This window comes from Euprymna scolopes, chromosome 15 (assembly GCF_053919585.1).
Source record: "Euprymna scolopes isolate OS-2025 chromosome 15, ASM5391958v1, whole genome shotgun sequence".
Classification (NCBI taxonomy): Eukaryota; Metazoa; Mollusca; class Cephalopoda; order Sepiida; family Sepiolidae; genus Euprymna; species Euprymna scolopes.
Window position 1 is genome coordinate 1,042,409 of NC_136496.1, and position 25,819 is coordinate 1,068,227.

Here is a 25,819-nt window from a genome sequence, read left to right on the forward strand (position 1 = left end):
TATGGGTTCCAGTCTGTCTGCCCATTTAAATTTTTTTTTAACATTTCTCTCCATCCAGGCTGTCTACTGGGGGTCCTTACTACACCACCTCTCCACACCCAGGCAATGCCAGGTACCCCCACTAGTCTTCAATAAAGTTGTGGGATTCAGGAACAAATATGGTAGCTGGTGTTGGGAAATGTGAATTACAATAACTATTATACATTGTAACTCAGGCTGTGAAGGCAACCATTACATCTAACAGAAATACAGTCTCTCACTTTAATCGGTTTTTATTAGCAAATCAATTGAAATACAAGGTCAGTTTAATTTGGAAAAACAAACTCATTCAAGATGTGACCACATGGTAGAATTCAACATATTATATACAGAAAATAACATTAAAAAGCCTTTGTAATATGTGCTGTTGATAAGATTCCTACCTTAACAACTTACCAATGGGGTTTTGTTTGAAAAAATATTCTGTTCCTGGGTCCATTTGAAGAAATCACCAAAGAAGCAAGTCACAGAACTTCAACCATATCAATGATAATACTTACAAATTTAGCTCTGAGGTTATTTCTGTAAGAAGCTATTCATCTAATTACAATATTTCTGACTTTAGTGGAATCCTTATCATTGTTGAACAATTCAATGAATCAGTGGAAACAAGATTTTCATCCGATCTAAATGATAAAATCTTGTGTGTCTACTTTCCTTAATTTTAAATTTCAAAAGAATGACATAAAACACTTAAGAATTGGATTCTACATCTTTTTTTACTGATGTTAATGATGTAGAATCAGCAGGATACACTTCTTCAAGCTCTGTTGAGGGTCAAGAAGATCAAAGTAAAACTATCTCTTTTGAGCCTGTTTGATGAATTAGCTTCAAATAAGCCGACAGTAACAAATCAAAACTTGGAGCAAATAGAAACTGGGTTAAACCTGGAAACTGCAACTACAACAGAATTACAAGAATTACAATCTAAACTCCAAAAAAGTAAATCCATTATGCCTAAGTGCACAAAAGAACTTGATCATTATGTAGCTTTACAACTACTCACAAGAGGTGATGATCCATTTCAGTGGTGGAAGAAGATATAGGAGAATTTACCACTGCTGAGTAAACTGACTTCAAAATATTTAAGCATACCATCTTCGTCTGTGGAGAGCGAGAGGCTCTTTAGTACATGTGGTAATGTGTATGAACCTATGAGGAACATGCTGTGTCATGAGAATAGAGAAACTGTTTCTACATTACAACTTAAAAGTATTCAACTTTAAATACTGGGGAAACTATGAGAGCAGAAGAGGCAGGCAGCAAGAACAGAAAAAGGAAATAGAGCAGCAGCAGCAGCATGTGCAGAACTTCAACTTGTAGTTATTCACTTAAAGAATTACAATTTGTACTTTGTAGTTGGTTTGTAATTTCTTTTTTTCTTATCTAATTGTTTATATTCATTTAAGAATTGGAAATTGTACTTTTGTAATTTTATTTAATAAAAGCAAAAATGCCTAATCGTGGCCAAACACTTAATTAAATGTTAAGTTAAATTAGCAGTTACTATTTTAATGTGTCAAAGCTATCTGATGAGTCACTTAGTAGTGATAACATAATTTAAATTTAATAGGAAAGAGAAAAGTAATTGTCAAATAATCAGCAAAGTGGCTGATTATTACCAATTACCTGCTGATTAATCCATACACCCCTAATATATATATATATATATATATATATATATGTCATCCACATACAGTACTGTTTCGTTGTATCACAACTCATCAGTGCGGCTAGACAAACACCTTTCCCGAGCCGTGGATCGAACCTACAAACGTCGCATTGACAGTCGACAGCTCTAACCATCGGACTACGAATTAGTGCCGTAAATATTTCTCCTCAAGTGTGTATTAAATCCACGCCCGCCCGTCGCAGAAAGTGCTCAACAAACAAACAGTGGGCTTCGCTTAATTGCTTAAATACGCGTCAGGTGAAAATATATTTACAAAGTGCTCAACCCAAAGAGGGGGTGGGGGGGGGGCTTTAATTTGTCATCCACATAGAGTACTGTTTCGTTGCATCACAAATCATCAGTGCGGCTAGACAAACACCTTTCCCCAGCCGTGGATCGAACCTACAACCATCGTGTTGACAGTCGACAGCTCTAACCATCAGGCTACGAATCAGTGCCGTAAATATTTCTCCTTGAGTGTGTATTAAATCCACACCCGCATATATAATGTGAAAAATAGGAATTAGATTTGTGATATTTGATTTGCTTAATTTCAAATGATGAAACTTTTTTTTTGCAGGAATTTGGTTAATTACAAGAAGGAAATTCCTGGTAAAATCTTCCTTGAAGACATTGAGGGACTCCATATCAAAGATGCCTTTAGGATTGACCGTAAATCCGACTCCAACATCTGGACATATGGTTCCCTTTATAAGCTTCACGTTGCCAAATACACGCGGTGTTGTCGGTTTTGTCTTGGTCTCTCGGATGACAATGCTCGATGCCTATTAAATAATCAAACTTCAACTGCGGAGGTGGTAAAAAACTTTCGTAAACGATATTTCAGTAAAGAGAATCTTAAATTGATTTCCGTTAATGCTGAGGATGTGAAAGCTATAGAGTCAAGTGACCCACCCGAAAAGAATAAGGATCTTTTTAACAAAAACATTTTACATTTTCAAAATGAGAATGAAAAACCAACAGTACAAAGTGAAATTGATCCCCATTCAATAATGGACCAATCAACAGTGGCTTACCTCCAGGGTCGCACTGCAAACTCTACTCCCCCTCCAGCCAATTCGAGTGAGGAAACTAAGCATCCATTATTAGAAAAAGTGGCTTACTATAATGCAGAACTCCGTGCTCACCCGCACAACATTGCTCTCTGGTTGGAGTTTGTTTCATTCCAGGAGAATTTTCTTGAAAATTCTACCATTCCCGGACAAAAAGAGAATTTAAGTCAATCAGCCAAGAGTGTTTTAGAAAAGAAAGTTTTAATTTTAGAAAAAGCGATTGATGCAAATCCAGCCTCGATTGATTTAAAAGTGGCTCGATTAAAACTGTGCCAGGACTTGTGGGAGCCACAGCGTATTCTCGAGTCTTGGGAACGGCTTGTGTCAGCTCATAGTTCTAATTTCACCCTCTGGAAAAATTATCTGTTATACCTTCAGGGTTCCCTTCCATTGTTCAGCGTTTCTAAAGTGACAAAACTCTACCACAAGTGCTTCAAGTGTCTCCATGAAACAAGAAACATGACATCATCTTCAACTCTCGCTAATAATTTGGATAAACATTTGTTAGGTAAGTACAACCATATTAATTTTCTCTTTTTTTTTTTTCTATTAATCAGTTGTCCTTTTTACCCTTTATGACCTGCTTGAACTAATTTGTTCAGTCGTAAATAAATGAATATAATGGCATAAATAAAGTGAGAATTGATTCACACACACCTTGCTCAGTATCTGGGTAGATACTAGATATCTCCAGATTGCAACTGTTCATTGCTTATATTCAGTATGCCGCCATCTGTTTCAGAGAGTGGAGAATCCGTATCTTTAATAATCTCTGTATTAATAACATTCTCTGACAACTTATCTTTGTGTATTCGTGTGTTTCTCGCCTCTACGTGACTTAATCATTATATAGATTTTTTTTTTTTTTTTTTAATTTAATAACAAAAAGCCAGTGGCATAAATATTAAAAATAACTTTCTAGAAATCCTATTAAAACCTCAAATATATCCTTTGGATTAAATTTAAATCGTATGTGTAAAATTCTCTGGGAAGACAATGGAAGTGGTCACAAATCTGTTTATACCCCTAAAAATATGCCTAATCTAAAAATGTTATGGAGACAGAACACTCTTAAAATTTTAAATCTGATTTTAATGAAATTTAGAGTTTTTTTTAAATTTCAGTTTCTTCTTATTAGAGCATGAAATGGGGGATCAGTAAAAAAAAAAATAGCAAAGTCTAATTTTTTTATCCATCTTTCTGATCGGTTTTCCTTTTCTTCCTTATGTTCGAGGGTTAGAAGTTTTGCTTTGTTTGACATGACATATAAGATTGAAGCAAAATTTTATGGTTGGATGCCCTTCTAAACACCAATCCCCTCTAAGGGGACGGGTATTTTGTCGAGACACAGTTTCATCATAGTTGTCTGCTTGTCAGTTGTAAGATATTCATTCACACAACCACAGTGTTCTCTGAGCCGCTACCATGCTTTCGTTTCTACTTTGTGTGTGTGTGTGTTTGTGTTTGTGTGTGAGAGAGAGAGAGAAAGAGAGTTTGTTACCTATGGGCCGATTTTTTTTTTTTTTTTTTTTTTTTTTTAGAAATTTGACACAGATTTACTTTAACTCTGGAGATATTCTTTGGTTGTGTATCGGAATACCTCTGATAAGTATCAAAGATCCGATTAACCTTTTATGTTGTTGTTGAACTAATTTGTTCAGTCGTAAATAAATGAATATAACAGCATAAAAAAAGTAGGAATTGATTCAAACACGCCTTGTACATATTAGTTCAGTATCTGAGTAGATGTCAGATATCTCCAGATTGCAACTGTCCATTGCTTACATTCAGTATGACGTCATCTGTCTCAGAGAGTGGAGATTTTTGTTTGTTGTCATAAACACACTTTTTTCAAGTACTATGGATAATAATCAAGGTAAGGGTATAAAATGCAAAAATTATCAGTTGTCGTTTAACGATTGAACTTCATAATTTTTTCAGTTTGAAGACAATTATAGTATCATTACCCTTTAAACTAACTAAAATTATATATATATATATATATATATATATATATATATATATATATATATATATATATATAATAGAAAAAAAAAACCAAAAAAAAACAAAAAATATTTCCACAGGAATATATATATATATTCCTGTGGAAATATGATTTTTTGTTTTTGTTTTTTGGGGTTTTTTTTTCTATTATATTTCACCTTTTATTTATACTAATCCTTTAATTTATGAAGCTCAATATAATTACAGAGCATATAACAAATGACAAAAGTCTATTTTCCAAATTTCAAGATGTTGACCATCTGACAATTTATTCCTTTAAGTACGTTGACATGATTAATTTTTGACAGCACCTGTTTTGTAGCGCAAAATTAGTCATTTAATTATTATATCAATCAATGAATCTATTCTACCCTTAACTCCTCAGAAAAAATAGCACCTATCAATCCATTAAACATGGCGTAAAAAAAAAATAAAAAGTAATTGCAACTTCTCTTCCAATTTTTGGATTTTGTAATCATACCCAACTAAATTTTATTCTCCTTTAATAGATTGATAGTTGCTATTTCTTTTTTTTTTTTTTTTTTTTTTTTTACATGGAGATCACTACTTATCAAGGCCTGGAAGTCACTTGGGGATAAGGGTTATTGCGTGTACAGTAATCAATGGGATAGTATCGTAGTAATCGTTAGTATTGGAGATTTGATAAAGTGTCTTACTTAAGGGGGCGGTTCATCAGGAATTTGTTGGACTTGAAGACCTGCAAGTTGTAGTCAGGTGGGACACAGAAGAGAATTCCACAGGCGTGCACTTCTAAGAAAGAAGCTTTGTTCATGGAATCTATATTTTGATTTTGGCACAGATAAAGAGTGGGGAAAATTACTGACAGTGGTTTCAGCTAGACAGGTGTTTATGATGAAAGATTGGCGAGAAGTTAAGAGCAGAATATAATCATTGACTGATATAATAATTAAATGAATGATTTTGCGCTATGAAATAGGTGCTGCCAAGAATTATGCATGTCAACGTACTTAAAGGAATAAATTGTAAGATGGTCAACATCAAATGTGGAATACAGACTTTTGTAATTTATTTGTAAAATTAACAAATTTTTTTAATTGCCTACATCATAATTCAGGTCATAAAATTAACGATAAATATTTTTCATAAAATTAACAAATATTTTTAATCACCTACATCATAATTCACGTCATAAAGGGTTAATATTTTTTTTTCCACTTTATTCATCATTTTACAAGTGGTGAATCATTACCATGTAAAAAAAAAAAAAAAAAATTATATACTACGGAAACTTGACACCTTGCACACTTTATATCCATATGTGAATATTTGGGAGGAAGAGTAAATTAAGAGAATTGGTGGAAAAAATAGAATGCTGTAAATAATTAAAATAGAGGATGAAATAGAGGCGGTTTATTATGACATCACAATGTATCCTGAAATCCTTTTTGGTTGTTTTTAATCTATCCATTCTGTTACAGTTGTAAAAGTTTTGTTAATGTGAAATGCAAATAAGATTTGTTGTTTCAAATCCTCCTCCAATTTTTTCAAATCAAATAGATGTTCGATAAACCACCAATAAATGTATTACGTTATTATTTTTTACAACTTTTTATATACTTCCTAGATTACAATATCTACTATTTTGAACGGATGTGGTATCTACATTTATTTACGTCGACTTTTATAAAATTCACATTATTCCGTCCTTTTGCATGTTCGTTCGTCTTTTACTTAAAAAAAAGGTGAATCTTTCGTGCCGGGATGTCTTGAAAGCAATTATGTTGGGAAAACCCTTCGTATCAGACGATTGCTATTCATTTTGCCACTGCTAGAGTTCCCCCTTTTTCGGGGGAACGACCTCCTGGGGAAGTAAATAGATATCACGAGAGAAAGTGGAAAGCTTGACTGGCCCCAGGCCAGGTTTAAAAGCCACTTTCATTTCCACACCGACTCCTCCTGATTCTCAACTTAATTATCATTGAGTTGACAACTTTTCAATTCCTGTGGCGTCATAGCGTAGCGGTAAGAGTTCAGGTTCTTTCACTTTCTTTCCTGCCTTCGTGTCACGGGTTTGAGCCTGCTTGCCTACTAACATTTTTTTTTTTTCTCAACACACACCTCCAAACACCCTGGGCAATGCCAGGCACCCATGCTAGTTTATATGTAAAAGACAATTTTCAAAAAAAAATTTCCGTCAAATATTTTTTTGTACCTGATAACACTAATATTTTATTTGTAAAAATTCTCATTTAATATGTATTACTAGCTAGTTGTTTGGCGTTGCCCGGTCATAAAATATGTTTAAATATGATGTTTTAATTTATACAGACTTTGTATTTATTATTATAGAGCCAATACTCTATTGATTATTATATTGTACTCTATATATAGTAGTGATTTCAGAAGTAAAAGCAAAATACTGTGGTGCCATCAGCTAGAATAGAAACCAAAATATTTTGCAATTTACCATATGACCTAACAAAACGTTAAAAATCAACACAAACGTATAAATGTATATTTGCACATGTGTAGAGGATATACATTTTGTCAACTTATGCAATTTTGACCTGTTAGCAGCTATTTTTACTGACTAAAAACCAAATCGAATTTGTTCCACAAGTCCGAATCCCCCATGTATCAAGTTTCAAGTCTGTAAACTAAAAATTGACAGTTTTGGTAAAGACTGCTCCACTCACATACACACATGGAAAAGTTCACTTTTCTAATATGTACAGGTAATATGTTGAATTGCATAAAAAAAAACTTTTTCAACTATTAAAATGATTTAAATTTATTTCTTCTGAAATGTTCAGTTTTAATCATAAAATTTTGAGTAAATTCTTCCTATTTGTTTTCTAATCATTAGACATTACTTCCATTATTCATATTTTATGCTTTTGATTTATCCGTTAATAAACAATGCCTGTAAACAGCTTTATAAAGTACATACAAAATTATGACATCATTGATTCTATGGCGAGCAATGGAGGTCCCTACTAACCACTTCATAAAAAGGAATACATATATTCATTCTTTATTCAAAAAAGTATGCTTTTTCTTTTTTTCTTATAGTATCTTCTTCTCAGGTAATGCCAGGAAACTTGTTCTGTCTTTGTTTTAATTCAAATAAATCTTTTTTTCTTTCCAGACATATTTGTTCAGTATTGCCATTTCTTGCTGCAAGCTGGATTCACCGAAAAGACGGTGGCATCTTTCCAGGCTTTGTTGGAGTTCAATCTGTTCTTTCCACCTTCTTTGGAGAAAGCCAGCCACGCTGATTGTATAGCCGTGTTTGAAAGTTTTTGGGATAGTGGTGTTGGCCGTTTTGGGGAACCTGGGGCCCAAGGATGGAAGCACTGGGTGCAGAATAAACAAGGCACTCTCGACACTTCTTGTACTTCAGGTTTGCAATTCTTGTTCTTCTGTTTTATGCAAAAAAATTATTTTTATTCAAAAAGAATTTTTTAATAGAAATTCTTTGTTTGACATGACAAGTATTGAATTTTTAAAAATGTTTTTAATATTCCAACTAGTAAGTTAATCATTTTACTCTTTTTTATACATCAAAAATATAATTCTTTCTCTTTTTGTAGAGGTTTTTAATTACCCTATCTTCAAAAATATTGGGCCCCTTTGAACAAATTAAACAATTAGACTGCTTGACTCTATTATCACTCACAATGTTATTAGCCAGCAGCAGCTGTTTAGAAAAAAGAAGTTTTTGCAAACTATTTTTACAGATTTATTTTGAACAAAAAAAATATTTCTTTAGCTTAAAATTGTTTTTTTTAAATAGAGGCTCTTTTGAGAAATACTGGTTTTTAAATATGCTCAACTTTTGAATTTTAATCATGACTTTCCTGCTGCCAATTAGAAATGAATAAGATTCTACTTTTTTGAGACATTACATTAAAACTGGGCATCTTGGGAGTGCTTTTTGTCATGTATGATTGGACTGGGCTACTCTTGTCTGACAGGTGTGAGGATACCGGTTTGAATCTTAGTATAAAAAACAAAAACAAAGAAAATAATTTAGAGTGGGGGATCAATTTCACATAATTTTAGCATTAAATGATTTCTTTGCCATTCTTGCCTTTTTAGAGCAGATAGCAAATTCTTTTGATATTTTTTTAAGCTTAAAAGTTACTATATAAAAAAATATCATCCTACCACAAAATCTAGATTCGAGTGACAAGCCTACCTCCTAAAAATTCCTTTTCTTGAACATGTCATACCATTAACCCTAAATCTGAGTGACATGCCTCTACTCTGGAAAAAAGCCTCCTTTAATCCTACCACTCATTCTAAATCTTGCACCTCCCTCCAAAATAAAAACCTTTCTCTAATTTTACTACTGAGTGGCATGCCCCCTTTGTACAGACCTTGAAACCACACATAATTATCTAAAAAAAAAACACAGGATTTATCTCCTATAGAAGAATAAATGAACTGCCCTAAAATGCTAGAATGAACAGAGATGGTGAATTATTTTTCATTAAATTTATCCTAAAGCTAGTAACCCAAACTATCGGTTTGTAAAACTAAACTTAAGGAGTAGATAGGTTCTGGTTATCACTCAGCTTTCGTGCCTCCTCTTTGTTTATTAGCCAGGTACAGAGGTTCGATCACAAGGACTTGTTAGAGACACCCAGTGCTTGACCTTGTTTTCTGACTAGGGCAATGAATGCTGTCCCCCACTTACGCCTCATTCCCTTCCCTTAAAATTGGGCATCTTGGGAGTACTTGTTGCCATGTATGATTGGACTGGGCTACTCTTGTCTGTGAGGGTACCAGTTTGACAATTTGTCTGGCTGCTGCATTCAGATTGACAGTACAGGAGCATTAACTTTTTGGTAGCACTTAGAGTGGCTGCTCTATCATCAGTTGTATAATATTGGGATGATTGTAGTGCCATGTCCTACATGAAAAAGGACCCTGCACTCCTCTCCAATGGGCTTTCCTGAGGTCACATTGTGTACTTATATTGCATTTTTGGAGCTATGCACATCCACTTTGTCCAGCACCTCTCACCTTAAAACTGAAACTATTAAATGAAATGACAGCTCAATCTAAAAAGAATGATCAAACCAGATGCACACTCATACATGAATTTGCCTCTCTTGAAGTTTGCATTCACAAATATCTGTGGTCTTAGAACTAATTTAGATGATGTAGAATCATTTCTCATAGAAAACTCCCCTTAATATCTTAGTGCTAACTAAAACTAACCTACACTCCTCCATCTACCTTAACATGTCTGGTTATCTCCCACTTTGCCGCAAGGACTCAGACAGATACATGCATGGGGTGTCTAGATTCGTAACACCTTTCCCTTGACTAGGGAATCCAAAGTAGAATCAGACAATCGTGCTTTAGACTAAAACTGCAACATAGTGTTATATTTCCTCTACTCATTCTCACTCATCCCTCTGACAGCATTGATGCAGCACTCTCCCGAGATACCAGTGCCCAAGTACATGTATTTGATGACTTTAATGGCCACCAGTAATTGGCTTGGTTTCTCTAGTTCTACACAGCTGGTAGCATTACACATAACTTTTTTATATTCCATTCCCTGACGCAGACAGTAACGTTCCTGGTATTTTTATGGTATTGCAGCATATTTATCTACATTTACTGCAGATTATTTGGAAACTATTGATTTCTGGGAATTTTCAGTGTCAGATTCAGATTCCTTGTACAAAAGTACATTTATATGGCAAATTCCATTGCTTAATTTTTTGTTTCAACAAAAATGTAGCATTTTTCTTAAAAAACTTGTGTAAAAAATGTGACAAAATGCATATGAGGGGAGAATATATCACATGTGAGGCACAAAAATGTTCATAACTTATTTTTTTTAATCAGATTTTAAAAAATTACGAAAAGATTCTTAGATTCTTTCTACGTATGGTATTAAGAGATTTTAAGCAATTTCAGTTTTTGGTCCCTATACAAAGGAGGGATTGGACCTAGTAATTCACTCCCGTTCGCACTTTTCTTAATAACTACGCCTTTGATTTTTTTAAAATTTTGCACAAACATTAGTCATGGTGAAAGTAAATTTTTGCCAGAACAGATTTTCCAGAATAACTTTGGTTGGTCCCATAGCGGGAATTATAGGGGTAAAATTGCTCTCAAATCATTCATTCGTTTGTACTTTTCTCAATAACAACTCGTTGGATTTTTTTTTAATTTTGCACAAACTTTAGTCATGGTGAAAGTAAATTTTTCACTCATGGAGGCAGATCTCGCATGCTTAGCTTGTTTCATATGTATTGCAGACCTTTACGTTCCGTAGTATTTATCCATGTTTTTACTTAACAAGTAAACCTGAATAGCAAAGCTAGAATTTTGAGTTTTGAAGTTCGTATATTGAATGGATGCATCTTAATGGATTTTTTGTTTTTGTCATTCAAATTTCCTAATGTCCAATTTTCTTTTTTCAGTTCAAATTGAGCAAATTGAAGAGGCCATCATTTCCGAAAATAAAGCTCAATGGAAAACTTGGTTAGAAATTGAGCATTTGCGTGAATCCGTGCATTGTTTACCCTGGAGACCAGACACGAATGCTGATGAGACGCTCGAAGACTGCGAGGATCTTGACCGACTCGTGCTTTTTGATGACATCGCTCCAGTTTTATTCACGTTCCGCAACAAAAAACTGCCGTTAATGCTGCTCATTCATTCGCTTTATTTGCTGGGCGTTCAAAAACATAAAGAACACCTCCTGCTGCTCAGCTTTCTCGACCAATGTTGCCTCTCGACACTCACGCTCGTTAACGACCTCCATTCATATGACAACACCGCACCTACCAACATTGACATTAAGACGCTCAGTGGAAGCAAGCCAACTCACAACTTGCTCAAGAAATTTATTGATTGTATTTTCCAACAAGCTCTCCAGGTACGCACAACTCTATATTTACTTGACCAACATAAACCAGCAAAATAAGACACACACACACACACACCCTCTGAATTACACACACTCAAACTTCAAGTTTGATATAATTTTAAAAACAATGTATAATTTTCTCATAAATTATGTCTTATGGCCATTTTCTGGTTAATAAATGGAAGAACTCTGTTATAGTCAGCTAACATACTTCCTAACTTCTGTCGCAGTTGCTACCGGAAGCAGTGACAAGGCAACTCAGTTCCTTCACTTTTATTGTTCTTCAGTATTTCTTTTGTGAAGAGATTTAATGAAATAAAATATAAGAAAAGGGTATTATCAAAAAGTGTACGATAAAAATTAACAAAATTATAAAAAGATAAAAATAATAATTAGTCTTTATTTGCACTTTTAATAAAAACTTATTTTTTAAATTTTGTTATTTTATTTGAAATGTTATAAGAAATATGTTTATGAAATTATCAAGATAAGTTGGGGGGGGGGGTATTTTAAAAATAAGCTTTTTATTTCTATGTTTATGAAATATAAGAATGAAATTATTGAAAGCAAAATAACAAAATTTCAAATGTCATAAAAAAAACGTGTCAAATACATAATATTCCCAAAATAGTTTCAAAAGATTTTAAACATGTTTCCAATAATTCTTTAAAAAAACAAAAAGTGCACAAAAAGCATTTTCAATTCTTTTTAAAAAAAAAAAAAAAACACAAACTATTTTCAATAATTTTAAATTAGGACCGAACGAAACTTTTCAATGATTATTAAATAATGTTCTACACACATCCCCCCATACTGTTCAAATTTTAATCTTTGTTTGAAGTCTTCAGATCTGTCTTTAGGACTCGCATTATACATTCTCTCGTATGATTTCTTCCTATGCAACGTATATCCTAAACTTTCATTAGACAAATTTCGCTCCATATATTGTCAAATTGTGTACATCTACCTAATAGCCTCTTCCCTTGGTCGACAGTAGTAATGCTCTGCTGGTTAGTAATGGCAGAAATTTCCTGAACTTATTCCATCCACTCCTAATTCTTGCATACACTAACATCTGCTGTGCTTCTTTGCTATCACCAAGGTAACAAAAGGAGGGTCATTGTTTTTTTGTTTTGTTTTTTAAACTTTACTGACTACAAAACAAAAATGGAAATGAACGAGGGCGGTCTAATTAACGTTAACTATATTCCACATCTAAATATTAAATGGGTAAATTTAAATTAAAAATAAAAAAATAATCTGTAAATTTTCTTCTTTAAGAATTTTGTTCTTGTTCAAAATTCCCCCATATTAAAAAAACAAAAATAAAAATCTGTACGATGTGCATACCCAAGATAAAACAAAAATATCATATTTCAAAATTCATGTAAATTGATCAAATTAGTTTTATTTTTAAATAAGAAAATCAAATTTTGAGTATTCGAAGAGTGACTGTCTCGCATGTCATTTTGAAAAATAGTTGAAGAAACAAAGGGAGATAACTCAATAATTCATACTTACCAGATTTATGTTGTAATGCCTATGAATTCCCATTAATAGCTTTAAAATAATTGTCTTTATAAAAAGAAAATTACTGGACAAGAATCTTTTTTTTTTTTCTTTTTTTTTCTTTTTTTTTTTTTTTTTTATCTGACAAAAGGAGGTTGGACCTGTAAATTCACTTTTGTTCGTTCATCTGTCTGCACTTTATTCAATAATTCTTTGAAATTTTGCACAAACATTAAACCTGATATGAGTAAAAAAAAAAAATTAACACAGATTTTCCGGGAAAACTCTGATTGTTCCCCCTAAGGGTGTCTTTCAAGTTAAAATAGATAAAATTGACACTTTTGTGCTTATAAAAAAAAAATTGATGCCTTGGATTTTTATAAAACTTTCTTAAAAGTTGTAACTAACTGATTTTTATATAATTTTGTTTGTCTATACTTCGCAATAACTCTTGGGTGTGTCCCAGGGGCTTTTTTTTTTTTTTTTTTTTACATAGGCATCACCACTTATCAGGGCCAAAAGGTCACTCGAGGATAAGGGTTAAAGGGCTCTTTTAGGGCTAATAAAAACACTCCATTTTGGGGACTATTTTACCATATTTGTTCAAAATTTTCTGTGCATGTCTATCTATTAGCAGTTTTGCATGGTGCTGAACTCAAATTTAAATATTTTAAGGCCTTGGGGACTTCTGAGGCTAAATGGAGGGGAGGGGGGGATGATTATTTCTTTTTTGCATGGTGCTGAACTCAAATTTAAATATTTTAAGGCCTTCTGACGCTAAATGGAGTGGAGGGGGGGATGATTAAATATTTTAAGGACTTCTGAGGCTAAGTGGAGTGGAGGGGGGATGATTATTTCTTTTTTGCATGGCGCAGAACTCAAATTTCCATATGTTAAGGCCTAAAATTGCACTGTTTGTTCATTTTCACCAGGATTTGACATCCCCCAGGAACTTTTGGGGCTAAACTTAGTCATTCTTTTATGCCTCGTTCATTATGAGGGACTATGCATGCTTCACTTGTTTTTTTTAATTCAATAATACAAATTACGGAGTGTGTCAATCAGTACCATCATGCTTTTTTTTATTATTATTAATATTATTTTTATTATTATTAATAATAATAAAACACAAATAATCCGAGTAGTATCAAGTCGTCTGGAAGGACGTTTTAGCTGGCCTTCAGACCTCTGCAATTGTAGGTACCACCAACATCCTTAGAAAAACCCTTGATCTTTGAAGTTCCTGGTTTGGAGCCGGGATTGAGGGAAATCCTCTAGAAATGAACATCATTCCTTTCCAGAGAGACGTTGATAAACAAAATCAGAATTATTATCATTATTATCTTGCACTAAAATTAATAAATCATTTTTATCAAAGATATTTTGGTACTTCTACATTATTGGGACAAAATTTTGGAAATCGTAAAACACATAAAACAATGGTATTCCTCATATTTTTAAGATGATTATATCCAAAAATTATGAAGATTGATAAGCTAGAAAATTATTAAAGAAAATAAAAAAAATAGAATTTGATAAAAACGATCGTAAAACACAGAGTTCAAAAGGGAGGCAATTTTTTGTTTGGATTTAAACAAGCTGGTGGGAATTTTTCACCTGCTAGCACAATTAAAGTATTTTTTTTTTTTTTAAATAATTCAGTAATATTCATGTAATTCGAATTTGGAAGCTACCATTGTAATTTGTTACAACAGACAAAAGAAATCGGTTGAAACCATTGTTTTTTATCTGAAAACTTCATTTATTGACTACAAAATCTCGTCCCAATAGTGTAGAAGCGCCGATATTTTTATATTTAGTGTTTTTTTTTGTTTTAACAGAAAATCATTTTTTTTTTATTCAATCTAACCCGACTTGGTGAATAATTCAACGAATAACATTTTTTTTTAATATGAAAATCAGAATTTCAAGCAAGTTCATGTGGAACAAAACAATGTGAATAAATCTTGTATTTGTGTAGTTTACTTGTTGTAGTGACTCGGCATTGTCGAGGAGTCTTTTTTATTTTACTTTTTTTTTTTTAGGTTAAATTTATTTAATTATCGTTTAGTCATTAGATTAATATTTGAACCAAACTGTATGATTATAATTACTTTTTTAAGATCATGTTTTAATCTCTATAAAATTATTTTTGGAAGCCAACCACTTTAATATAATCTCAATTTTTTAATTAAATGAGGATTTGCAAAGAATTTTAAAGCCAGTTTGAATAACTTTTTGTCCAACATTTTAAAGGTTTTCAAGGTCACTTCAAATTTTAAAGCCCCCCCCTCCCCTTCTTCAACTATTAATGACATTAAAATGGCCGCTTTTTTATGAATAGACTGAAATGCATTGTGGTGGATTTAATTTGGTAATGGAACTTTCTTTAATGGAGTTTTTTAAGGTTTATTTTTTAATTTTATATATTTCTCTTAATGTGTTTGCCCAACTTTTTCTTGGAAACTACTAGGTTAATCTGACTGAAAATTTGTATGGATCTTTGTTATGATAAGGTGCAGCAAACTAAGTATTATTGTATCCATTCAATATACAGTTAACGATTAGTATTTAATCAAAAAAAAACTAGCAGCAATTTAACTGTATTCAACCATCAATTTGGCAAAAGAACTCATTCTATGTCAACAGGCTATAACTGTTTCTTGTTTTAAACGTGTTTTTTTAATCTTTGAATGCGATATATAATTGATTTATAATAAATAAAAAAAAAATTTAAGTTACATAGAGGCAAGAAACGATTGTCTTTCAGTTTTATTAATGCAGGTTTTTGAAAAAAAAAAATTTAGCTCCCTTGTATATATCTCTACATTTGTAAAAATGTAAACTCATTATTTCAGGTGTTTACTGGTGAAGATTCGATGGCCATCACAGTGCTATGGATTCAGCATCATTTGTCCGAGGTTCGCTTGTCAGGTGGAAGCCTTGATAAAAGTGCCAGTAAGGATGTACACAAATTTGCCAAATCTTTGCTGAAGGAAGGTCACAACCGAAACAACCTGATTCTTTGGAATGCCTTTGCTCGACTCGAATGGCAACTTGGCAAGGAAGAGGAAGCTCTGAATGTGGTTGAAACTGCACTTGTCATGCAAGCCGGTGATCTCCTTCACGTCAACGACGCATGGGAAGGAGCAGGAATCTGTGCCTTGTACCACACGTACATCGACATTCTGCTTGGGATGGAAGCAAATGCCATCAACTGGTGGATGAGTAACGAAAATAGGCCATCCCCTAACATGGGCAAATCGCAGTGGGCCCTCATCCACTTTGCTGAAGGCACAAAGCTGAACAGCAAAAACTATGCGTTGATGACCATCTCGCCTACTATGGTGCTAAAAACCCGAAAGAAACTAGGCGAGATTCGAGACCAAATCTGGGACCAATTCCGAAACTCTTCCGCTGAAAACCTGACAGCATTAAGTTATTTCCTGATTGAGTTTATTGAATGTTTTGCTTTGTTTGAATATTGCTTTAGTCGATTGACCATAGCTCTCTCGTTGCTCGAGTCGATCCAAGATCAATGCAGTAAACAACTTCATAAGAATAAAGGAGGCTTTCATAAAGAGGCACTGCCATTCCTGGAAATTCCTGCAGGTATTTGAAATCGTAAACATTTTGTTTCTCTCTCTCTCTCTCTTTCTCACTCACCCTCTCTCTCTCTCTCTCTCATCAGAAAAATTTTAACTTAATTTCTGATTCCAAAAATTATTTTTTTTAAATTAAATTTTCCATTGCTCATACTATTGATAAAAATAGGTCATAACACCAACATGTAATTCGTTTATAAAAAAACTTTTTAAAAAAAATTCACTAAAGTAACATTTTTTTTTTTAAAATGCAATTGATTTACTTCTGAAAACTTTAAAAATGAAAATAAAAATGCTGACAAAAATCAATAATTGAAAGTAAAATATGTTAAAAAAAATTATTTTTTAAATTCTAAATAACTACTTTAAATCGATGCCATTTAATGAATTCTTCTGATAGGTGGGTCTATAGTTGTGCAGGTGTTTACCTTTTATGCTGTGATTGTGTTCTTTCGGGCACTTTTAGAATTGGTTATTTAGAACAGAATCAGTAATTGTATTGGAATCATTCAATCACTAATTTTGTATTCATTATTTGTTGTCTATTTTGCATACTGACATATGTTAAACTAGATTTTTTTTTTCTTTTTCACTTTTTTCGCTTTTCTTTTTTCTTTTTCCATGAAATAAACTCAAATATTGCTGTGAAGTTATGAAAAATTTTCATTGTTTGTCTTTTATTTTTAAGAAAAATCTTTTATATTTTCATATAATTTATTGTTTTATAGACAAACTGTATCAGTTTTCAAATTCATTACTCTCTATAATCCTGTTAATTTTGTGTTATGGCTGCTTCGGACAAGACAAAAAAATTAGTTTTCTTTTTAATGTTTGACTCCAAATGTCTTCATTAATTATCCGACTCTGACACTTGATTTTTTTTTTATTTCATTTTGTTTCAGAAAAGCAAATCATGATCCATTGTGAGAAAATGTCTGTCAAGTTGACGCTGTATCACATGCAACATCATCCGCAGAGTTTGCGCTCCCTTAAACAGCTGTTGAAGAAGGCCTTGGATCTATACCCTTCAGAGCCATATTTTCTAAAAGTCCTCATCCAAGCAGAAAGGGGTTCATACCTGATGACAAATCTGCGGAGATATTTTGACCATTGCTTACGCGTGCCTCACCTCGCTTCACCTGTGATAATTTTATTTGCGATACAAAATGAATTGGAACACAAAACTAAAATGGACGAATTGGCACAAGCAGGTTTGTTTAACTTTTTTCTCTGCATTTTTAAAAAAAAATTTTTTTGATTACAAAAGTATTTGAAATTTCTAAATATTGAAAAATTTGACAAATGCTCATAATTTATATTAAAACATTAAAAACTAATTACAAAAATATATGTAGTTGCATTTAATAAAAAAGGTCAAACGTTTTTTTTAGTTTTTTTAAGAAAAAACTTATATCGTTTGGATTTCTTGAAAAAATTAATATTCATTTATAACAATATTTGAAACAAAAAAATGCCACCTTATCATGTGAACCACATGTTGCACTTGAAAAGACTTAAAAAATATCCATTTACAACATTTATTACGTGTTATCAGCAGACTATTACGTGTTAAAAATAATTTTCCTAATGAGAGTTCTGGCTATAGGTGAGCGGTCAGCACTCTAGAAAGTAACTGACACCCCACTGCCTTGCAGTCTTAGTTCTTTTCTTGAGCCAAAGGCTAAGGATAAGATCCATGGCAGAAACCTTGGAGGATCAGCAGCACATCGTACCAGGATTATGGCACACCAGCGTGTGGAGATGCTCTGGTGATGGTGAAATGCTGACCAAGCTATGGGCTAAATAGTAACAACCTGTGCGGCATCCTTGTGTAGGCGGACTTCCGACAGACTGGATTTCCGGCAGGACGCTGCAGCCAACCAACTAACCAGTCATTGCGGCTCTCATTCATGCAATGGAACCCTCTGAGGGCAGTCAAGATAGTGGACTGGGGCTTATGTAACCCCCTTACACTTATAATTTCTTTTTGCACAGGTATCTTCATCACTTACATCCAAGACCTGCGATGATGGGATAACAGGTGACGGGAGCAGGCTCCAGATAGAGCTGGAAGCCTCTTGCCTGTGTCCTGCACATTAGGCGGCCCTGGCAAGATAGTTGCTGAGAGTTTGGGATTGGAACAGCAAATCTCTTCGGTCTTACTATGGTGAGCAGTCCTATTCAGAAACCGCACTACTCATTTCTAAATGGAGAAGCCTAGAAAAGGTGGCTTAAACTGTCTGTCCAACATTTCCTGGGTAGACAACCCCATCCCATTTGCAGTCAAAACATAAAGAATAGCAAACAGCGACCTCTGACAGTTGCTACCTGGAAGGTCAGAACTGGCCCTAATCGCCATAGAGCTTGCCCGCTCAGCACTGACATCACTGCTCTTAGTGAGACGAGGTTCGCTGGTGAGGGGTCACTTAAGGAGGTTGGCGAGGGCTACATCTTTTTCTGGAAAGGTATCCCGGAGGATGCCCATCGCAGTGTCGGCTTTGCCATCTGGTCATCTCTGCTTCACCATATACCCAAGATACCAACTGCCATCGATGAATGTCTCATGATCTCTCATGCCACCCTGATCAGTGCTTATGCTCCCGTACTTGACTTAGAGGAGGACGTGAAGGACCGTTTCTATGACAATCTCACGGCTACCATCAGGAACACCCCAGGCAGTGATAAGTTCATTCTGCTGGGCGATTTTACCACCAGAGTTGGCAAAAATCATGAGACCATGAGATATGGCGTCATTGAACGACATGGAATCAGAAACATAAACAGAAATTTTCTCCGACTTTTGTCCCTCTGTGCAGAGCTGGATCTTATCATTACCAACACCGTCTTTCAGCTACGTGACATGTACAAGACATCCTGGATGTACCCAAAGTCCTAACACTGACACCTTCTTGATTTCGTCATCGTTAGACACTGTGATCTTCATGACATGCTCTTGACCCATGCCATGCGTGGTGCTGAATGCTCCACTGATCATCGCCTGGTTCACTCAAATTTCTAGCTAAACATACGTTTCCCTGTCTGTCAGCAGAAGCCAAAACGGTGACTCGATCTACCTTCTCTATAGGCTTCGGCAATCTCAGCCAAATTGTGTGATGTCATTACAGAGTCCCTCCCTGCCCCCGCTGCTGTCTCAACAGTGACCACTGCTACCCTCACGGCAGAATGCCAAGAAATCTCAACTGCTCTTCATGGTGCCTCAGAATGCATCCTTGGCTATTCTGAGAGGCAACACAAGGTCTGGTTCAAGGATTGTGCAGGGGACATCAGTTCCCTTATACGTGAGAAAAATACTATTCATGATGCCTTTCTTAGAAATACGGAATCTTCTACATTCCGTAAGCATTTCTCCTCCTTCTGTGCCATGGTGCAGCAAGAATTGCGTCGGATGGAAAATGAATGGTGGCTGAAGAAGCTGTGCGGATCTTAGCAACACTCACAATTTTTACGAGGCAGTAAAGATGATCCATGGCATAAGGCAACGCGCTATGTGCGTAGCAAGGATGGTGCTCTTATCAAAGAGGAGGAGGGGTATCCTAGAAAGATGGACTGAACACCTATAGGAGCTGCTTAATAAGATCAATGCCACCAATGATCTCCCCACTCTGCCATTCATTCCCATGCTGGACAACCCACCATCCATCAGAGAAGTGAAGGAGGCCATTCACAGCCTAAAAATCAACAAGGCAACTGGTCCTGACAACATACTTGCTGAGATCCTCAAGTGTGGCTGAATTGACCTCCTCCTGCGTCTCCATCAATTCATCCTGGATTGCTTATTAACAAAGTGTCTTCCCCAGCAGTGGAAGGATGCTAACATCATCCTCGTCTACAAACGTAAGGGTGACCACGCTGATTGTGGCAACAGCCGAAGCATCTCTCTCCTCTCTGGCCAACAAAGTATTGACTAAGATCATGCTCACCCGACTTCTCGAGACTGTTAATCTTGTCATCCCAGAATCACAATGTGGCTTCCACTGATATGATTTTCGTTGCTTGTCTTATCTAGGAGAAATATCATGAACAGCATCGTGAGCTCTATTTGGCCTATTAGATCCAACCAAGGTGTTCAATACTGTGAACCATGAGCTGTTATGGAACATTCTCTGGCAGTTTGGTCGCCTTCCTACTTTCTTATCAGTCCTCAAGCAGTTTCACACTGGCATGCGTGCTTGTGTTACCATCTCAGGTGCAGAATCAGACACTTTTACCGTGAATGTCGGTGTGAAGTAGGGATGCGTCTTGGCTTCAGTCTTTTACATGGGGGTCACCACTTATCAAGGCCCGGAGACCACTCGGGGATAAGGGTTATTGCGTGTACAGTAATCAATGAGATAATATTGTAGTAATCATTAGTATTGGAGATTTGATACAGTGTCTTAAGAGGGTGGTTTGTCAGGAATTTGTTTATGTTGGACTTGAAGGCATCCAAGTTTTAGTCAGGTGGGAAACAGGCAAGCGGAAGAGAGTTCCACAGTGATGCACTTCTGAGAAAAAAGCTCTGCTCATGGAATCTACGTTTGAATTTAGGCACAGATAAAGAGTGGGGAAAATTATTGACAGTAGTTTCAGCCAGACAGGTGTTTCTTGTGAAAGATTGGAGCTCAGATGAGCACTTGCCATGGAAATAGCGATAAAACAAAGACGTCTCTTCTGTGGGAGAGAGGCTGCAGGGAAGAGAAAAGGGCATCCCCTACTAAGCTACGAAGTCTATTTTGTACTCTGTCAAGGCAGGATAGGCTGTTTGTGGCAGCAGTACTCCATCCTTGGACGTACTTGGCTTTTATATAGATAGAGAATTGCATCAGTAGTGAGATATCTTCTGGAGCGGTAGAAGGATCCCACCATTTTCCCAGCGTCCGTGGTAACAGACCTGATGTATGTGTTCCATTTCAGATCAGGAGTAAAGATCAAACCCAAAAGCTTGTCAAAACATAGAGCCTCCCCAAGACGAGAGCCATCCATTTCAATTGATGCCAGATGGGGATCAGAGCGTTGATGATGTAAAGATAAGAGCTTGGTTTTAGATGCATTAAAAGTAACCAGCCACCTCTTCCCCCACTGTACCACGTGCTCAAGATCAGAAGAGAGAGAATTAGAGAGAACCTTGTCATTTATGGCCTTTGATGTGTTGCCATAGATGGTCGTGTCATCAGCATAGATGTCAACAAATGATTTAAGTATGTGTTTTGGGAGATCATTGATGTAGATCAGGAAGAGAGTTGGGCCTAGGATGGACCCCCTAAGGGACTCCAGCATTAATACTGTGGGCCTCTGATTTCTGCCTATTAACCACTACTCTTATGAACCGATCGGAGAGAAATGATTTAATGATTGAGAAAACATTACCAATGATACCGTAGCTGGAAATCTTGTAAAGTAAGCCCTTATGCCATACCTTATCAAAGGTCTTTAATATGTCAAGAGCAATTGCCCTGGAAAGGAAGCCTTTGTGAAGAGATTCACTAATCCTATGAGATATAATCGTTAGCTGTTATCTGCTGTAAATCTTGTGGAGCGGAAACCATGTTGCATATCACTAAGAAGGTTGTTTCTGCTGAGGTGGTTGACTATTTCTTTATTTAATATAGATTCCAACAACTTACTCATGTCACACAGGAGACTTATTGGTCTGTACTGAGAGGGAGATGACTTTTCACCTGAATTCTTAAATACAGGGCATACTGATGAGGTTTTCCAGGGTGTTGGAAAGCGCTTCTCCTTAAGGCAACGTTTAAACAGTTTTGTAAGTATGGGGGCAAGTTCTGGTTGGAGCTTTTTCAGCACTATAACGGGAATGCCGTCAGTTGCTTTACTGGAATCAAGCTTCTTGATTAGCTTGGCGACCTCACGCACAGATATGTTGCATAGCGTGTTGTCTGTTATAGGAGGAAATATGGGGACTTGATGGTCTTCGTCGCATAGGGTAGAATTAGCTGCAAAGTTCTTGGCAAATAGTTTGGCCTTGTCTGATGCTGACGAGATGACCTCAGGTCCATTGATGATGGTTGGGATAGAACGCACACTTCTGTTCAGGATCCTGTTATTTGCCAAAACTGGTGGGAGCCAAGCTGCTGCTCAGCTACTTTGGATTTAACAGACTGAGCACATAGCTCTCTTGCATTTTTTATTACTCTTTTACAGTGGTTGCTGGCAGTCTTGAAGGTAGCTTTAGTCTCAGTACATCTATTACATTGCTAGCTATGGAAAAAGTGATTTGGGTGCGCGATGGCAGCAGCGCATTCTGGGGAGAACCATGGCTGGCTGTTAGGTTTTTGTTGGAATTTTTTAGATGGTATGAATCGGTCTATGCCTACAATTCGGTCGGGTCTGATACTATATAGGACACATCCTTTTTAAACATGGAATGCAGAGGTAGATCAGATATGAATGTACGGAAGCTATCCCAGTCATCCATAGAGTATCGATATACAGTACGGTGGAGAGGTACGTCTGAAGACTTATTACATTTCATTTTTATCTTAACTGCTACAACGGAATGGTCGGAGGATCCTAGAGGAGATAGAACAGAACATGAACATAGCTCAGGGGATGTTGTGAGGAAAAGGTCTAGAAGACTTGCATACTGACCTGTAGTATCGGGCACACGGGTGGGTTCATGAACAATCTGAGTGAGGTCATAGGCAGTGGCAAAATCATGACAGAACCTCCCCTCGTCATCGGTTTTATTTGAGTGAGTCAGCCATTCCACATTATGGACATTGAAGTCACCACAAATGTGAATGTTAGTCGAAGGATGAGCAGACAAGATGTGGTCAATTTTCTCATATATGCTCTTAAAGATAGTAACCCCACTTTTGTGGGGCCGATAGAGGGCAAATATAAATGCAGTGGTGTAAGCTAGTGCGACCCGGAAGCACATATAAGGTGAATTAGGGTCTTCTCTGGAGATATCCCTACCACATGGAAAGCTATCTTTAATGTAGGCACATATTCCATGCCCATGGCGATTTTGGGGGTCAGATTTAGATGTTAAGTTAGAGTATCCTTTAATTATGAACTAGTCTAGAGAAGTGGTTGGCCCTATGCCAGTTTCACTTACAAAGAATATGTCCGGTTTTGTCTCCTGTAATTGTGTTTCAACCTCTGGAAGGTTGGAATGTAGACCCCTGATGTTGGGGAAAGAGACCTAGTAGTAGGAGTCTACATTGGAGGATGGGGTTCTAGGTTTATTTGTGTTTTTTTTTTTTTCTTGATTTGTCATGTTGAGGTTTTGGGATTTGTGGAGCAGGACAGAGAGGGAAAGTAAGAGAAAAAAACAAGAATTTTTTTTTTTGGGAGCACATGATAAGGTAAAGCCGTAACAATTACCCACTAGTATGGCATCGAGAGGCCCTACCAGAAACTACTGTATGGTCCAGAATCCATTCACCAAATGGCAATATAACAGCCCCAGTACTTTGCACCTGCTGATAGGACAGCCTCTTTAGTGGTTAATCCAAGGTTCGGGTCCCTGACTATCAGGCGGATAACGTCAGCCCAGATGAAACGTTTACCTCCAGCACCCTTACTAGTGACATGACCACAAGGCTGTTTCTAGTTGCCGTCACTTAGGTTTCACAACGTGACCTTTAACCTTCTAATGGCGTTGTTGTCCAGTACCGTCTTGATGGCAGCCTCTTCAACCTGAAACATCTTCGGGCCAAGACTAAAACCTCTGAAGAGTTCATCTTTGACTTACAGTATGCCGATGATGCTGCATTCCCTAGCCATACCTTCAGCAGACTTCAACACCTACCGCCAAGCTGGCCATATCAACATCGAGATGGAAATCCTGCCAAAAGAATATTAGCAGCTTCACATACCTTGACTCCAATCTCTCATTTTCCTGCGACCTAAGCAATGAAGTTCAGTGCCGCTTCTGCTTTTGGCCGCCTGAATGACTGAGTGTTCACCAACTGCAATCTCAGGACCCATACAAGGTTGCTATGTACAACAAAATCATCATACCCATCCTCCAGTATAGTTCCATTTCGCCATCACATCAGGCTGCTGGAGTCATTTCACATCAGACAACTACAGCAGATACTTGGCCTCCATTGGTGGCACAAGGTGTCACATTCAGATTCACAGAAAAGCTGGAGTTGCCCCTCTAGAGTCACTCCTTATCTAAAAAGGGAGAAATCATTATTTGTGTCGAATGTAAGGGGTAAGAGTATGCGCTTGTGTAGGAAATCTGTAGTCAGTAATGACGGCTAACATCTAGGAAAGTAAGAAAAAGTATAAATGCACTCTGTATAGAATGATGTCATAGAGAACTGTATACAGAGGGTGAAATTTTAGCTACTTCCTTTGTAGGTTAGGACGATGATGGTCATGGCACTCCTTGGAATAAAAGTAATGTTTTAATATTATGAAGTAATGTGTATGTAAATGTGTTCCATAGCTATATAGTGTAATGGTTAATGACGTAAATATAATAATTTTCTATGTGCCATCTGTTGTTGTTAACCTACGACAGTTTCGTCCAGAGAGGAGAAATTGCGCCTAGTTTATTATATACAAGATTACGATGACTGTCGAACTCAATTGACTGCCAAATCAGGTTGCTAAACAGAAAGAATAGTGGAAAAAAGCAAATATAAAGTTTATTCTTTGTAGAAATGAGAAAAATCCTAAAAATGGGCTCAACCAAATTTTTATCATTTTGTAAAAACTAAAACCTTGTCATGATAACTCTCAACTCCAATGATTCTCAACACTAATAAATGCACTAAAAAATAAGATTGAAACCCTTAAGACTTTGAGAAAGATGCCAAATAAAACTGATTTTATTCACATAAAAAAAATTAACAATCCCAAAAAATTAGTCAAGTGCAATTTCTAAATTGATCGATACTGTTCTATAAAGTTGTTTTTTAAGTTTTTTTTTTATTTTTAAACAAAATTCATTTTCACATCAAATCAAGACTTTTTTTTTTTTTTTCTTTTTTTTTAATGGAATTTATTTCTGCATCCTTACTATACAGAAACGCATTTTTTTTTTTTAATTTTT

The 25,819-nt window shown here is 35.7% G+C and overlaps 1 protein-coding gene across 1 annotated transcript in view; it reads left to right on the forward strand.

The window, feature by feature from the left end:
- Window positions 1-25,819, forward strand: part of LOC145293683 (nuclear exosome regulator NRDE2-like) — a 78,445-nt gene that overhangs the window by 45,260 nt on the left and 7,366 nt on the right. Inside the window, exons 4-8 of the mRNA XM_080140081.1 lie at window positions 2,292-3,292; window positions 7,922-8,176; window positions 11,223-11,680; window positions 16,039-16,792; window positions 17,688-17,996. Of these exons, the coding sequence (XP_079996207.1) occupies window positions 2,292-3,292; window positions 7,922-8,176; window positions 11,223-11,680; window positions 16,039-16,792; window positions 17,688-17,996 (2,777 nt within the window). The remainder of the gene's footprint in view (window positions 1-2,291; window positions 3,293-7,921; window positions 8,177-11,222; window positions 11,681-16,038; window positions 16,793-17,687; window positions 17,997-25,819) is intronic.